Source organism: Brassica napus, chromosome A6 (assembly GCF_020379485.1).
Source record: "Brassica napus cultivar Da-Ae chromosome A6, Da-Ae, whole genome shotgun sequence".
Taxonomy (NCBI): domain Eukaryota; kingdom Viridiplantae; phylum Streptophyta; class Magnoliopsida; order Brassicales; family Brassicaceae; genus Brassica; species Brassica napus.
Genome location: NC_063439.1, coordinates 27,226,586 through 27,243,718, shown reverse-complemented (window position 1 = coordinate 27,243,718; position 17,133 = coordinate 27,226,586). Strand labels below are relative to the sequence as shown.

The window sequence follows — 17,133 nt, the reverse complement described above, 5'->3', positions numbered from 1 at the left end:
GTGATAGATAAAGTGAGAAAATGCTGTTACTATCAAACAAACAATCTAACTTTTTCTTCGAAGATCATAGTAGTAAAATCTGTATTTATTTACAAAACACGAAGCGAATTATGCCGACTTCATCACACTTTTAATCGAAAGAACCAAAAAGTTTTTTGAAGACAGTCGACTTTCACTGTGTAGATGATTTCACTGGTGACCAAATAAATTGAAGAATTACCTTTTGTTTATAAATAAATGAAAGTTTTGGTAGTTTTGTTATACATGTTTTCTCTAATTCTTTAAAATGTAGATAGGTGGATAATTACATATATATAACAAGCTGATTTTAGACAATACAGATTGATGTCCTCGAAGACTCAAACCAAACTAATACTGACATTTAACGAATTTTCTTTCCTCGTAAATTCAATCAATTAACCACACTGTTCGACCTAACACTTAGATTTACCCATTTCATGGTCAGACGGCATGGATATCTAAACTCCCACGCAGATCAATCGGTTTTGCATGTCGTAGGTGAGCCGGCTCCTAGGAGATTAACTGGGCTTTTGGATTTGAATACCCATGATTATCAAAGAAGAAAAAAAACAATGGTTAGATATGTGGAGTAATAAAATGTGTATCATAAGATCCTTTTTATTAAACCACTCGTTCAATAGTTATATCATTACATCTGAATAAACCTTCAATTTGTTGGCATCGCGTTGCTGTCTTAACTTCTTTTTGTTAACACTGTGTTCTTTTTTAACAAAATGTCCTTTAGTTAGCACTTAGCATAATATAATATCTATTCGATGAATAAATTGGATTATATTTTTTATTAACAAATAAAGGCTGTGGAAGTTCAGAAACATTCGTGGGTTCTTTGTCACTGGCGCAGGCATACAAGCGTGGAAACTTAACTGAGAAAATGATTGTTGGCGACAAATGAATACTCCACATAGAGATGTCAATATGGGCCTCTTAGTGCACGGTCCAGGCCTAATTCAATCAACAATGAGACATCTCTTTACACTTGAATATGTATTTATGAAATTGTTGATTTTGCGATCCAGACCCGTATCCGGTTAATGTGTTTGTGGTCCAGATCTATTATGCGTTAGCTGGACTGGTTAGTGGTTTCAAACGCAAACGAAGGAGCTTTCCTCTAGTCTAGCTATTGAATCAAGACAAGATGTTGTAACGTTTTTCATATTTCTAATATACTACTTCACCGGTAACATACTCCACATTTGTCGGAAAAAAAGACTCCTATAATACAACGATACATAGACTAAACATTTGAAGTACAATCTAATAAACCATTTTTTGGATTGTACTCTCAAAAACAGAAAGAAAAATTAATTGAGAACCCATAGAAGCTTCAATCAGATTGCATCCCAACTGTATCGACAAATTGAGAAACGATAGAAGCTGGATGAAATTGAAGCTTTTGCATCATAATGTCATTAATCTATCAAATCCACATTTTAGCTAGGATTTTGTAATAATGTTTTTGCTATATGATTATTTAAATTCTCAAATATAATGATATTGTACTATTCATTTTTAACATACCTGTTTAACTCCTATGTTTCGCGCAGAAAGGAAGCAACTATTATAAACTACAGTTTGATAAGTGGGTGGTAGGAGAAGTAGACAAAGACAACGAGACGTTTGCGGCTCTATAATGCCTAGCCTATACGCACTCTGTTTTGTTTTGTTTTTTTTTGTCGTTTTAATTTTTTTTTTGAAGAGTGTGTCATGTCCAAGCGAAACCATAAATCAAATAGTGGACTTTTTGTTATTGTATGTTGTTGTCAGGCAATGTGATCTCCAGTTTCAGTGAGGGACCAGACGCTTTGTCTTACTGTAATCTCAATAACACTCTTTTAAGTACAAAACTGCTACTTTCAGAATTTCAGATAATGATTTTGAGTCGTTTTATCCGGAGTTGTAATGAAAGAACTAGGATTAGGCTTGGTTAGTCTGTAATGGGGAACAAACGGGGTGGACAAAACCACCACCTTCAATCAGGTTGCATCCCAACTGTTTCGCTCCCATATTCAAATTGTAGTATGCCTAAATGATAGTGCCATTCTGAGCTTAAGCTTCCGGTCCATTAACTATTTCTATGCACACGGTTCGGAATAACTTTGTGACATATTGTAACTCAATTCAAAATGTTTCCGTCTAAGATAGTCGATTGCAATTGATCTCTTTTTTTTTTTCCAACTGTGACTATTCTACAAAAAATTAAGACGGTTTAGAAATCCAAACCAGAGGTATATATATAATATGTATTCCTGCGTAAGGAAAATCCCGCTTACTATATACTAACTTGTCTGCGTAATTTTCCATTGCACAAGGAATATATATTTGATTGTAAAATAAAAGTAAAACTCTTTACATCTTGGACTTTTCTAAGATAGGAAGAGAAAGCATGTCACTCTGTCTGGCGTAGATAACTAGATACCATCTTCACAACTCAGTTTGTTGCAAACACCACAAACACCGCATCTACTTTCTGATTATATACAATTATACAAAGAGTTGTCCATATTTGGAGTTTTAAAGATTGTTAACCTTCTCTGACGCATTTAACTTGCGTATAGGTACAATACTTGATGATTGAAAGGAACACATTATCTTGATCATCAACTCTACTAAACATTGTTTGGAATCTATCGTTCTATTCTGAAGACTAAGTGATTAATCTTTTTTGGGGAAGCGTGGAAGATAAGTGAAAGAAAGAGCACTATGGTACTAGATATTGGTCCGATTTTTTCTTCTTCACGCCAATCTTCAGCAACGACAGTGTGTGCTTTTTCCCATGTGATCTCACTTTTGTTGCGTATGAAACTTTACATATGCCTACTTATATGTATATGTTTGTACCTACGTATCATCATTAACCTTCCTTTCTCAATGGAACAGATCTGTAATCTGCTGTAACCAATTATCTTTAAATTGACAATGCCAAAAAGCTTGAACTCTTCATTTGTCAATGTTCTTACACACTTTTTTCCTTAAATGTTAAATTCATAGACACTATACTTTAACACCCATGAGCATAGTCAAATGAACCAAAAATTGTGTGTTTATACATCTATATACTATGAGTTTTTATGCGTAATATTATTAGTTATTAATATATTTTTAAAAAATGTACTTTAATTGTGATATAGAAATTAGTTGTTAGCATATTTCAAAAATCCTGCTAAAATACAACTTTTAATAAAAAAATTACTTTAATAATGATGTATGAATTATAATCATTATCATATTTAATTAGTGTTACAAAAAAAGAATTCATTATCATATTTCAAAAGTCTTACCAGAAGTATAAATTTTTATTTTAAAAAATTATATGTCACAGTTAAGTTGATGGCATAGACATGTTTTTGTTGAGAATGAATATATTGATGACATATAAGTAAATTAGAAAAAATACTTTAAAATAATGTCTAGGAGAACTATATATCATATATGTATATGTTTGACAAAAGTAAATATTTACATGTGTGGTTGGATAAAATGATAGAATATATGCAACATATGAGGTAATTTGATCAATGATTTAAAGTTTATTTTTATTAGGGATTTGTCTGCGATTCGCTTAGAGGATTTTGCGCAGAAAAACTATATTTATTTAATTTAAAATTTTATATTTGTTTATATTTTGAAGTGTTTTGCTTTTTATTTGATGTCAAATATGTTTTGCTGCATTGCCCTATTTTATTTATCATTTTGTGGTTTTTAATTAGTGGAAATACTTCTTCATCCTCATCTTCCTATGCGTCTAACTATTCTCATAACTTTTATTCTATTAATATAGATACTTATTGTTTTCAAAATTTTAAATTTTATAATATAAAATTTCACTGTGTGGATTATATTTTTGTAATTTACTTATATAAATTGTAGAAGTACTAATGTTTACTGGTATTTTTAGTTTTTTTAATAAAACCAATTTTGGTAATGTATGTAACTAGTCCTAGTTGAATAATTAACTTAAGTATCTCCAAAAGCATAATTTACAAAATAACATATCTAAGAATACAAGATAATGCACAAGCTAGGGATAAACTCTTCTGTATTTTATTCTGTAAGAATTTGTGATTAAATAACAAACCTTTTTTTTTTGTAATCCACGTAATGAAAATATGGTTATGATACTTATGATCATGTGGTTGTTTCAAATCACGCAATTTTTTCAGTCTGGAATTATACTAGACTATTCTACTACTATATAAAATTTATTTGAAATTTGTTAAATTCATAGACAAATTATACCCAGACTTCTATATAAAATTTGTTATACCATATTACAAATAAATTAAAACAATTTTCATGTACTATAGTTCTATTTATATCATTTCTTTTCGAGCATTTATTTGATATTCTGCAATGTTATCATTTGTTTAGCCTTTATTAGTGTATCATTAATAGGAGCCTAAATTACAAGGAATCGACTATCTAACTATCCTTGAAATTTCAAACTTACACTTTCATAATTTTAAGAAAAAAATGTTCTGATTTTTTTTTTAAAAGTGAATGTTATTTAAGATAAGTGTATAATCAGAGTCGGCTCTGGTATGAAGCGGATGAAACATCTGCTTGCGGCTGCAATATATTACGTATATAACCGGCTACAAATTTACAAAAAGTCTCAATATTCTAGTGGTTAGTTGATCAGTATAGGACATGAGTGGCTGGGTTCAAAACCCTTCATGCGTATAATTTCTTTTTCAATTTTTTCAGATATTTTTGGTTTTATTTTTGTTTGTGGCCTTGAAAAATCTGACCGGCTATGTGTGTAATGTATACATTATACGCTCTTTTTTCTTGGCAACGCGTAATGTAATAATGTATACAGTTATTGATTTGTATATATACTTTTAATTTCATTGTCTTGTTATCTCTTTAAGGCATAATAGTAGAGAAGTGGACATTGGCTGGACGGCACCAAAGTCTCAAAATCTTGATAGGTCTTCTTAGTGGCAATGCTAAGACGCATTAAATAGTATTTTCTTCTTTAGTAGCCTCTCACCATTTTTGTTTTGTATTCATACATATATGTTTCTGTATTCGTGCATTAAAATAATCATGATTTGTTTTCAACTTTCTAGAAGTGAAATCTCATCGAAAAATATTTGGGTTCTTAATAAATGCATATTTTGGAATGATAAATCTACGCATTACGTACGTGATGTCAAAAAGAACAATGAGTGTAAGGTAATGAATATAATTTTTGAATATGGAGTTAACAGAAACTAAATGATAAAAGAAGTAAGAGCCAAGCTCAATCAGTATATATATGTCCTAGCAGAAACTAAGTGCATATTGGCATTGTTCTAAAAAGAACTAGAATAGCAGAAACTGAGAGCTTAGCTCTATACAATACAATAGAGTCAGAAACTATAAATATAGAGAAAAAGTATTTTTTTTTAGATAATATTGTCATTTCATTAATTCGGTTGAAGCAATACTAAACATAACTTTTAGAAATCATATAATCAAATTAAACTTGAGACAAATTTAATATTACGTACAGTTGTTTTGGCTCTAGAGAGCTGATAGACTTTAACCCAAATATTTTTTTATTAATCTAAAAAGGTATTTTAAGATTTGGTATATGGTGTAAAGGATTACCAAACACCGTAATTCAAGAGATTATCACATGTTACCAATATGTTTATTAACATAGCTAGGCCTGAGAATTTGGAAGCTCTAAACGATTTAATAAAGATTTCAATAGTTTGAGGGTTTAAATAAAAATTTAGGGGCATGTTGTATATATAATTTTTCTCAAAAAATTTAGGGGCTTGAAACGAATGTTTCATCAAGCTTAGCCTTAGATTGGCCGAATGTGTATATATTTCTAATTAACCCCTTTCGTACATATAACCAACTTAATTAGGTTTTTCTGCCAAAATTAGTTTCTACATTCTCTGTGTATACTAGAGTCTAGACTCCAATTCTATGACAACGCAAGACATAAGTTTGAAGTGAAAGTAAAAGAACAACGAAAAGTCTAGGTGAAAGTTATAGTCTCTTATAGACTTATAGTATAAGTTTCGGAAAAAAAAGTAAGAGATTATATATAAAAAAAAGATCTGGTTTGGAAATAAATGGGTTGGTAAAATCTTAGTTGAAGAATGGAGGGTAGAAGTCAAAATTGAATACTCAACACTACCATACTTAACGATATTATAACCTGTTAATGATACTATAACTACCTTGTATCCATTTTTTAGGAACATATATCAGTGACATTATATTTTCATATATATATTCATAGTGCCAAAAGACTGAACTAGTTAATAGTTGGGTAGTTAAAGATTTCGAATGGGTTATTAAAGTATAAATTAAAGTGCCAAACCCGTCTTCTCCCATGGTTTCGAACATCCGATAAAGAATTAACCAAATTGATGTATATATTAGGGTTTATTTTGTTGACAAAAAAAAATATTAGGGTTTAGTTTTATTTGATCGTTACAAATAATTGCAAACAAATAGGACTAAATATAGTTTCCATCAATTCGTAGCTGAACCAAATTCATGCAAACTCTAACCGCATGCATGGCAGCCCTAGTCTTATACAATCTCTTCGGGCGGGTCGAAGACTATATTATTCTCCTCTTCTTGTCGATGTTAGAATTCCAGACCTTCCTAAATACGGAGTATGTCTCTTTTTTGGCTTTAAGCTAAATAACACCCGATACATCATCAACTTATCACATCTTAAACTTAAATTTATAACTAGGGTCTTGTTTTTAACAATTCAAATTGGTCACTAAAAGTTGTTATAGTACTACAAGTTATAAGAATGTTGATTAGATTAGAGAGATTTTCATTTAAACCAAAATTAGGAGTAATGGTAGGGACAGTAAATCTACACTTTTAAAGTCATAAGCATGTGCCTCATCAACCACTCTTACTTTTGTCAGTGGACGCGGTTAACATACAAGACCCCAATCACTATAAATACCTCATTGAGCCCTTTCATTTTAGTTCATTAACTTCAAATAATACTACTAAAACAATGGTTTCTCTCAAAGCTCTCTCAACTGTCTTTTTTCTTTTACTCGGCGTTGGCATTTGCTACGCCACGAGCCGGAATCTCTTAACATACGGCGAAATTCCGTCTGGTCATGGTGGTGGAGGTGGTGGAGGCCACGGAGGTGGTGAAGGCTATGGAGTGATTGGTGGTGGTTATGGTGGCGGTAGTGGAGAAGGTAGTGGTGGTGGATATGGAGGAGTTGAAGGGTATGCCGGTGGTGGTGGTGGTGGTCATGGTGGAGGAGGTGGTGGAGCTTCTTCTTCTTCCGGTGGATACGCTAGTGGAGGTGGAGAAGGAGGTGGTGGCGGTTACGGTGGAGCAACTGGTGGATATGGTGGTCATGCTGGTGGTGGTGGTCATGGTGGAGGCGGTGGTGGAGCTTCTTCTTCCGGTGGGTATGCTAGCGGAGGAGGAGAAGGTGGAGGTGGTGGTTACGGTGGAGCAGCTGGTGGTTATGGTGGACATGCCGGTGGCGGTGGAGGTAGTGGTGGTGGTGGAGGAGCTGCTTACGGTGGTGGAGGAGATCATGCTAGCGGTTATGGAAGTGGTGGTGGTGAAGGAGCTGGTGGTGTAATTGGTGGTCATGCTGGTGGGGGAGGTGGTGGAAGCGGAGGCGGTGGAGGATCAGCTTACGGTGGTGGAGGTGAGCATGCTAGTGGTTACGGAAGTGGAGCTGGTGAAGGTGGCGGCGTGGGTGGAGGTGAGTATGGAGGTGCTGCTGGAGGTGGAGGTGGTCATGGAGGTGGAGGAGGATCAGCAAGTGGAGGGTCTTATGGTGGTAGTTCTTATGGAGGCGGCGAAGGAGGAGGAGCCGGAGGTGGGTCAGGAGCCGGAGGCTATGGAGGTGGTGGTGGTGGAGGAAGTGGCGGAGGAGGAGCTTACAGCAGAGGTGGAGCTCATGGAGGTGGTTATGGAAGTGGTGGTGGTGAAGGAGGTGGTTATGGTGGTGAAGCAGGAGGATATGGCAGTGGTGGTGGAGGAGGTTCAGGTGGAGGCGGAGGCGGCAGCCAATATGGTGGTGCTTACGGTGGTGGTGGTGGTTCAGGCGGTGGACACGGGGGTGGAGGCTATGCTCCATGAAGAAACCAACTCAAAATAAAACAAAAGAAAAAGCTGGAAATTAAATGATGATTTGTATACACAAATGAAAATGCTTTGGCTGAAAACATTCTGTATCCATTAGTGAAAATTGTATTTCCTAATAACTGAATATTTATTCTCTTGCAATTTATATAATTAAAAAACATTAATAAAAATCAATAGAATAATTTATATAAGAACTTTGATTAGAACTTTACAAAATTTGATCTAATATAATTATATAATCTAAACCGTCATAACAAATAAAGAAAGTTAATCCCAAGCTTTCATTTTGATTGCCGTTCAGAGATTCCTGTGAAGACTAGATCTTCTGATGTTAGAGACTTTCTTCTTCTTGACGTTAACACCCAAAGCTGCAACAAGCAATCGAGACCGAGATGAACAAGGCCTACTCCTGAGATATGAAACAGCATGTTTTTTCTCCTTAGGATCTGAAGCAGCAGCAACAATGCTTCTAAAAGGATTTGTTATACAAGTTTCTTCCCTCTTCTTCTTATTTTGCAGATGCTCATGTCGAATCTGAAATGTTTTTCCTGTTACAGAATCACACACTCAGACTCAGGATCTTCAACGTTTCTCTCATCTTACATTAATATTATTTCCCACATATCTACTATATAATTAAAAATAAAAGCTAGTAGTTACCTTGGCGTTTCGAAAACGGATTCCGCTTTTGCATCTTGCGCTTAGTCAGAAAATTTTCTTCACCAATGATAGCTCTCTCGGCAGCTGTACATATAATCAAACAAAACACACAACATAAGAGCCAAGTCTCAACTGAGAGTCTAATAAAAAGAACATGGTAACAGATGGTACCTTCACGTTTTGGAGACGAGACTTGCTCTTGAATCTTGACCACAGGCACATACGCGTCATCGGTGGTAGCTCTGTTGCCATCTGGATACAAAGGACGCTCTTCTTGGTGAAAGGTCGCAGCAAATGGTTTCTCAGAGTCATCAGCCTTCGGTGACTTAAACGCAAAATATTCGTCACCACTGTTAGACTCTGCCGAATGAAACACTTCATCTTGTGCCTCATCACAATGGTAATCTGATGAGTTTCCACACGGGATCGAAACTCCCACCGAGCCATTACAGGCGTTGCTGGAATCAGAGACAGTCTGGTAACTAAGGTCGCTTACACACTCCTCGCTACAGGTAGTAGTAGTCTCTAGCACCGACTTGGGCGAGAAATTCATCGGAGTGGCTTCAAATAGTGTCTTCAGCTCTTCAAACGCACTAGCGAAACAAGGAGTTCCTTCTCTTGCATAGAATAACATATACGCACTCTTTGATAGAACACATTCTTCGCTGATTCTCCTGACCTGCCAAATGGAGAAGTTGCAAATCCTTTAGAGAAGTATACAAATAATTAAACCACAAAAATCAAAATGAGATCACTGATCATCTTATATTACCTTTTCGTCATCAAAATGATGCCATGTCTCAGGAGCTGATCTCACATATGCTGAGTAATGACCAAAATATGTACCACTCCCAAGATGCTCCACCATGGCATAGAGATGGTATTTAGTGGAAACCTGAATAAAAAGAACAAGAACATGATTGTCTGTTAGAATTAGGACATTGAAATCTCAGCTTTACAGAGCAAAAGGTCAGCGAAGTTTCACTTACTTCAGGATTTTCGTTACTGCTCATGTAAGGGAGCAAGTCCAACTCCAAAGGGAACTTGACATCTTTGTTGATCTTCTGCATATAAACTCCATTGTTCTTAAACCTCTTCAAATGAAACGTAGCAACAAGGGGCAGCTTATCGAACTTAAGTTGCTTCTCCTTTGAGACTTTCTCTTTACAGTCATCACAGGTAAACTGGTCCTCGAGGTTTTCCACACATGTAAAAGACTCTAGAGCACTAGAAAGATCTTCCACATCTTCGATTTCAAGACTCCATCCAGGGGACGTTTCAAATGTTTCTGAAACGGAATTGCAGTTGCAGCAACGAAGCTGAAAAAGGAAAATATATAATAATATAAGAGTTTTGCTTTAAATAGTAGATAATTAGTATGGTAATGAACTGAAATTGGTTACCTTACTAACGAGACGCCCACCAAAGATATTGTCAACAATGTTAACATCTTGAGAAGAGACAGAGGGAGGGTTATCTCTACGGCTACGATCCAAACAACATTTCTCTAGCTTATCCAGAAACGACTGCAGAAACTCATGAGCGTCTTCTTGGTGGTTTATCTGGAAGTCGGATGAGAAATCTGTAGTTGGTTTAAGGATAAAAACCATTCATATGAACAGATCTGAAAAAAACAAAGCTATGAAAACAAAACAGAACAGAACAGAATCTAAAATACTAAAGGTGAGAAGGATACAATTAAGGTTATCACGAAACCGATCAATCATTATGTCACATCCTGAAGACCTCAGAGCATGCTCAATATGATATCGGAGAGTGCGCAGAACACAGAAACTCTCATTGCCACCTGAAAAGAATGAAAATGAGCAAATCAAGACACCAACTAAGATCAGAACATATAACACAATCAAGCCACCAACTAAAATCAGAACATAAAACACAATCAAGACACAAAGTAAAATGAGATCATAAAACAATCAAAACACCAACTAAAATCAGACCATAAAGACACAAAGTAAAATTCAGATCATAAAACAATCAAGACAACACCTACAATCAGATCATAGAATAATCAAAGATACCAATTAAAATCAGACCATTAACACAAAATCAAGACACCACAACTAAAATCAGATCATAAAACAATCAAGACACAAACAAAAATCAAATCATAAAACAATAAAGACAAAACCTAAAATCAGATCATAAACACACAATATCAAGATACCAACTAAAATCATAACATAATAATGCACAATCAAGACACCAGCTAAAACCAGACAATAAGCACACAATCAAGACACACAAACTCAAAAATCAATCAACTTACAGTTGCAAGGGCAATGATATTTGTAAGAGCGAAGGCTATGGAGAAGAGGAACAGTATGAGTAAGGCACTGCAACACGGAAGCTATGAAACAAGTGTTCCCTGAGTTATTCAATCCAGCACCCTGAAATAAAAAAAAAAAAACATTCAATTATTTAAACAAAAAATATTATTTTGTTGATAAAAAGGGAACATACAACGCCTGTAGGTTTGTTCTCAGGAGACGAACAAGAGAAGATATCAATAGGTTTTGGGAGCTCCATCTCGACATCATCGTCGCTACTATAGTCGAAACTCTGCATGTATCTCCTTGGACGGCGATTATACAAGTCTCCATAGACAGCGCTCCTGTTTCGGAAGATTCCGTTGCTGAGATCATCGTCATCGTCGCTACTATAGTCAAAATACCGCATGTTTCTCCTTGGACGGCGATTACGCGAGCCGATCTCGTTGCTGCTGTCATCAGAGGGGGATTCATCTAGGGTTTGGATCTGAGGAGGAGACTCGTCTTCGTCTAGGGTTTCGATTATCGGGGAGGGTTCCGCCATCAACAAGAAACCTAGATCGAATATTCTGAGGAAGAAGGTTCGAGGTTTGGTGAGGTAGAGGAAGCTGAGGAGGAAGATAGCAGCGAGGAGGAGACAAGGAGAGTCGATAAGGAAGGGTTTTGAATTGAGAGGGAAATTCATGCCGCCATATTTTTTTTAGGGTTTGTTTTCTTTCACCTCTTTCCACAATATTTTACTGTAAACTAACTCTCTTATTTAATCAGTAAGTATTGGACTTTTGACTATGAGACTCTTTGACCAATTTCCTTTTTACACCCAAGATTTCTAATCTGTCATTAATAAAAAAAATCCTTTAAACAGATACTAGGAAATATTAACCTAGTTTATGAATTTGTATATACTGTTTTGTTTCTTTATTACCTTTTATCTTTATACAGTTATTTTTTATATTTTAAAATCCAGTTATTTTTTACCACGTCAATTACAATTACTTTTATGATGTTTATCTAACGTTTTAAATTTAACAAAGCAAAACAACAATTAGGATCCAAGAGAATGTTTAACAACAAATATTGAGATCCTACAGGATTGATTTCAGAGACTTTGTCAACTTTTGATGTTTTTTAATCTTTTAAGAACATTGGTTGAAACTGAAACTGTCAAAATATATTGGTACAGAACAAACATAAAAAGTGTTTTTATAAACCTTTCAAATCCCATATTGTGTCAATCATAAAGGCAAAGATCGTTTCATGTTTTCTTAGAGCATTCTATCCTGAAGATCACCGAATATACCAGATGCCAATGACCCCAGCTTCTTCGTCGTTTCTTCCGCTATGTTCACGAGGGACGACACATCTTGCTGCGCCTGGCCCGTGGTTAAACAAACTTTAATCATAAAAGAGAGTTTAACGAAACTGATTTCTTACTAAGAAGATTATTGTTGTACCTGGAAAGAAATTCGGTTGATGAGATCGCTTGCAGTGATATCAATGTTGGAATCATCTTGTCCATGACCAAAAAGATCAGCACTTGAAATAGCTGCTGAGCCCTGTTAGTTTTTGCAATTGCATTAAACGAGACCTTGAAATTTATATATAAAAAAAAGGTTTTGATTGGTTTTGTGACAATAAGATACCGAGAACTTCTGAAGTGTAGCTTTTGATTCAAGATCAGCATCTCTGTTCTGATTCCCGTAGAACTGTGCAGAAGAAATCGATTTCGCGTTGGAAAACTTCTTTCTTGCTTCATCAGTTTCTTCAACCTGCGTCAAGTAAGAAAAATGTTAGTAAAATTTCGAAATCATCTTATTCTCTTGTCCTTGATAACGCAAACATTTCTTTACTTGAACTTTGGAGGAGCTTGAGCTTGACTTCTTGGGGAAAGCACTATCCATTCCATACTCATTAAAGAAATTCGATGACTTTGGTGGAGCGACATGGCTAAGCACACGTGTCCCACTTTGCCCACCAGACTGCTGCTCCTCATCAAAGTACTCAAACCGAGAGGCAAACGATGATCCAGCCGCTGATGATGATGATGATGTGATTTTAGTCGAAGAAGCAGCAGGAATCACAGGTACAGGCTCTTCAGGCTTCTGATCATAAAGGTTCTCTTTTGGCTGCATAACATTACAGAACAATCTTAATCAAAACCAAAACCAAAACCAAGAGAAGAGAAGCCAACACTTCAACTCTTAAGAAAACTACAATCTTTTACCTTAGTGGTAAGCTTACGAGCACCAAGACCACCAGTCTTCCCCGTCTTTCTAGCACCAAGAGGTTTCTTAAAGGTACTAGCCACAGCTCCCTGGGAAGCCTTTGGCGAAGATGAGACAGCAACAGCAACAGCAGCAGAAGTCTCTTTTGCTGGAGGCTCAGATGATTCCACTGGCTGAGAAGTAGCAACAACAGATGAAGGCAAAGGAGCTTCTTCATCAGCCATGGCTTTAGCAACTTCCTTAGCGAGAGTTTGCTTATACAAATCAGCAGCTCTCGAAGTGTACTTAGCATCGATTCTGCCGCCGTCGTTCCATCCATGCTGCTTGAAAAACACCTGCGCTCGGTTGTTCCCACCAAACATCATCGTTCTTAGCTGCTCTGGGCTCCAAGAATCCAAGTTCGTCGACCTGAGAAATCAACAATCATGATGCTTATAGAGAAGAATCTCATCTCTTAAATCAAAGAGAAACCAAAACGACGTCGTATCACACACCTCAAAACCTTAGCTAAAAAGTTGAAAAAATCGCTGAAGCCTAGAAAGTTCAATTAAACGGTGCGTTTTACAGACCTGACGAAGCTGATGTGGACACCGAGGTTACGATGAACAGCAGAGCAATCGATGCAGAGAAAGACGCCGTAAGTAACCGAAGCCCAGGTTGGATTCTTCGCGCTGCAATCGAAGCACACCTGCAATCGAGGCCGTATTAGCTCCAGATCTGATCGAATTTCTATTAATTCAAATCCAAGAAGTTGGGGGAAAGCTAAACCTTGTTCTCGGATTTGGCTTTCAGTTTTCTGAACACAACGTTCTTATCCGCGTGATTCTCAGTCGCCATCGTTATGGAGCTAAGATTTTACAGATCGAAAGAAGGTGAAATCTGGGGAGATCTGAACAACTACTAGTGACGACGACGATGGATCGAACTCTCTCTTCTTCAAAGCTGCTGCGAAATTATTATTTTCCTTTTTTTTATTTCGTGTTTTCGTTTGGTTTCTTCTAAAACCTGTAAAGGTATACTTTAATAATGCTTTTGTTTGTTTTCGATAGATTAGTTGGCCTAACTACTAAACTGAATGGATCTCTCTGGCCCATTTTAGGAAGCCCATTTCATGATATGAACATCGTGGGTTTTCTACTAGTCCGCCAAGTCAAAACCTGTCAACGTTGTTGTGCTGCTGAAGGAAAATATCAACCACACTTTGTTCACTTGTCCTCTATTAGTGAGAACTTCGAGACTTCCATAATTCCCCCCAACAACTTCTTATGTTTACATTATAATGCTATTTTCATTATAATGCTATGTAAGATGATGTGAATCTTTTCTCAACTTTAATTTCAGTCATCTGATGGTCTATCAAAACAACCTTTAATAGAAAAAAAACAATTTGATTTTGAATACACTACAAGTTAATCCTAAGACAGTTGTCGAAACCGAAAAGGTAGAATCTCTATATTGCTAAATTGTTCAGTTATGACTCCGATGCAACAAGTAGAAACAATACAAACTACTTGGAAGAGACCAATAGACCATCAATAGTGAAGTCATGAAATGTAACTATGATGCAACGACATCTAACAACTCAAATCAACATATGTGAAGCTTGGATAGTTCAAGACCATCTACGAACAACTAAATATTGGTGTCCGGAAATTTTGGAATTTGCTCGCTCTCCTCCAGAAGCAGAAGCAGCAAATCTGTTCATGTCAACTCAATGTGTGTTTTCGATGGAAATGACTTCGATAGTCATTGAAGGAGATTGCAAGACATACACTGTAGCAATGGCAGGACAATTTTTTTGGTTTAACGGGAATATCCGCAATGATATTAGTTGGTGGCTTTTGAAGTTTAGGTCAGGTTCTTTCTTCCATGTCTTAGGATAAAGTTGCACAATGTTTAGCTGAACAGGGTGCTTTGAACAATAATTTCGAACTAAATTCTGTTCATCCACTCGAATGACTAACTCTTTTGTATCATTGCTATGCAACATCTCAGTTTGATTGACAATATATTTCGTTTTGTCGAAAAAACTGGACTATCTTTTTTGTTATAAAATATATTTTAAAGAATATCACAAAAAACAAATTTGTAACAAACTCTTGGGAATCGTCTGGTTGTCCAAAATTGTCACAAGTTGTTAGAATCATTATGTGTTTGTCCAATAGAAACATTGTTCAGTTTTTTTTTTCATTTTAATTGTGGGTTTACTATATGTAAGTTTTATATTCCAAGATTAAAATTTTAGCCCCAAAATCTAAATTTCAACATTATTTTAAACCTCATCAAAACTTATAAACCTTTAGTTATAGGTTCTAAATTTGAAGTTATTAACTAACCTCTTTTTAAACTCTTGATTGTCAAATATTATTTTGCTCTCTTTAGTATTGATAAAATTGGTCGTTTGATATATAGATCACTAGAGAGAAACAATTAGATTATGATACATTGTTATTAAAATAATAATTATGTTATGAAATCCCTAAAGTACTTGAGACATTGTGTTTTGTGGCATGTTTATGTCTTTGCAAAACTGGCTAAAAGCTAAAGGAATACAACTAATTTTTAATGTTATGACTATGATCATAAGTATATGCCATATGGTGTTACTCTGTGATTAGTGGGCCTAAAGTTTGTTGTAAGTCACAGCATCCACGAGAAACACGTGAAGAAGAGCATTTTAGCCATCCTGACTTAACCATTTTATATTTGTGTGTTAAATCATGTATATTGTCCTTTTCACTGAATATTTTTCTTTCTTTTTCGTGGATATCATGTTTATGGTCAATATCATGTGTAATTTTTTTTGTCATTATCATATGTAACTTTTTTTTAAAAGAATTTCATGTGTAACTTTTTTTTTGAAATGAGATATTTTGGTTGTCATGAAATTTATAGAAAAACGGTTGAAAAATTAGAACTGTAAAAATACCACAAAATAAATAGCACTTTTCAAAAATACTATCAATCAAAAAATATACTAACATTTGAGTTTAGAGTTTAATCATTATTGTTTATGGTTTACTATTAAGGGGTTGGGATTGGATTTATAAATGTTCTATAAATATTTTAAAAATTAGTTTAGTGTTATTTTATCATAAATTAAGGGTATTTGTGAAAATAATCATTCATTAATGGTAAATTTGATAAATGATATCAAAAATTTTGTGGTAGAATTAAAAAAATTTCATATATTCTATATGAAACAATTATCAAGATTTTAATTAAAAATGTCAGTATTAATAAAGAAAATCATGAAAAGCGGACATGAGTAGGCCTAGCCAGGACCAAATAATTAAAAGTTGGCTACAGAAGATTGTCCCAACATGATATGTAGTTTTTTGTTATTAATCCGGATATGACTAATTGAGACATGAGAGAAATATCATTTCATTATATTTTTTGTTAATAATTGATTAATATCATTTTCATTAATATCACTTTCATCAATTAATGAATTCTTTACTTTATAATTGTATATTTCGGACCGCATAATTTGAGGAAGAGTAGATCTTCTGTAGCCACTATAATGATTAAAACATCGGTAATTCGGTATACAATTCTATTTTAAAACTATATCAACAATCTATTACACTATTACAATGAGTTAAATATCACTTTTTAAAAATACTATCAATAAAAAAATATACTAACATTTGGGTTTAGACTTTACTGATTATTGTTTAGAGTTTAGTATTAAAGAGTTAGGATTGAGTTTATAAATGTTCCATAAATATTTAAAAATTTAACTTAGTATTATTTTATCACAAATTTAAGGTATTTTTTTAAATAATCATTCAATAATGTTAAATTTGAAAATCAATAT

General features: G+C 34.8%; 3 protein-coding genes across 3 annotated transcripts; 1 reads left to right on the top strand and 2 right to left on the bottom strand.

Moving 5' to 3' along the window:
- Positions 1-6,987: 6,987 nt before the first annotated feature.
- On the top strand, positions 6,988-8,275 carry LOC106397090 (glycine-rich cell wall structural protein 1.8-like). Its single transcript, XM_013837646.3, has one exon. It carries the CDS (start codon positions 7,031-7,033, stop codon positions 8,126-8,128), a length of 1,098 nt encoding a protein of 365 aa, XP_013693100.1. The 5' UTR covers positions 6,988-7,030; the 3' UTR covers positions 8,129-8,275.
- A 23-nt stretch (positions 8,276-8,298) lies between these two features.
- On the bottom strand, positions 8,299-12,014 carry LOC106400125 (ubiquitin carboxyl-terminal hydrolase 21). Its single transcript, XM_013840530.3, has 9 exons — positions 11,279-12,014; positions 11,085-11,205; positions 10,491-10,601; positions 10,198-10,376; positions 9,784-10,113; positions 9,567-9,689; positions 8,966-9,473; positions 8,795-8,878; positions 8,299-8,682 (listed from the first exon to the last, which is right to left on the bottom strand). The coding sequence occupies exons 1-9, from the start codon at positions 11,768-11,770 to the stop codon at positions 8,432-8,434; spliced, it is 2,199 nt and encodes a 732-aa protein (XP_013695984.2). The 5' UTR covers positions 11,771-12,014; the 3' UTR covers positions 8,299-8,431.
- A 220-nt stretch (positions 12,015-12,234) lies between these two features.
- Positions 12,235-14,339, bottom strand: LOC106376955 (probable ADP-ribosylation factor GTPase-activating protein AGD9). The gene is made up of 7 exons (XM_022716830.2): positions 14,079-14,339; positions 13,880-13,998; positions 13,310-13,718; positions 12,936-13,211; positions 12,729-12,854; positions 12,540-12,641; positions 12,235-12,458 (listed from the first exon to the last, which is right to left on the bottom strand). The coding sequence occupies exons 1-7, from the start codon at positions 14,145-14,147 to the stop codon at positions 12,351-12,353; spliced, it is 1,209 nt and encodes a 402-aa protein (XP_022572551.2). The 5' UTR covers positions 14,148-14,339; the 3' UTR covers positions 12,235-12,350.
- Between the last annotated feature and the right edge of the window lie 2,794 nt (positions 14,340-17,133).

What these genes read in the sequence shown, in the direction of transcription:
- LOC106397090 (XM_013837646.3), top strand. Translation starts at nt 7,031, where the DNA reads ATGGTTTCTCTCAAAGCTCTCTCAACTGTCTTTTTTCTTTTACTCGGC.
- LOC106400125 (XM_013840530.3), bottom strand. Translation starts at nt 11,770, where the DNA reads ATGAATTTCCCTCTCAATTCAAAACCCTTCCTTATCGACTCTCCTTGT. An exon ending in ATATCATTGCCCTTGCAACT is followed by an intron (nt 10,602 to 11,084) that starts GTAAGTTGATTG and finishes CATTCTTTTCAG; the next exon opens with GTGGCAATGAGAGTTTCTGT. An exon ending in GTGGGCGTCTCGTTAGTAAG is followed by an intron (nt 10,114 to 10,197) that starts GTAACCAATTTC and finishes TTCCTTTTTCAG; the next exon opens with CTTCGTTGCTGCAACTGCAA.
- LOC106376955 (XM_022716830.2), bottom strand. Translation starts at nt 14,147, where the DNA reads ATGGCGACTGAGAATCACGCGGATAAGAACGTTGTGTTCAGAAAACTG. An exon ending in GTCCACATCAGCTTCGTCAG is followed by an intron (nt 13,719 to 13,879) that starts GTCTGTAAAACG and finishes TTGATTTCTCAG; the next exon opens with GTCGACGAACTTGGATTCTT. An exon ending in CAAGCTCCTCCAAAGTTCAA is followed by an intron (nt 12,855 to 12,935) that starts GTAAAGAAATGT and finishes TACTTGACGCAG; the next exon opens with GTTGAAGAAACTGATGAAGC.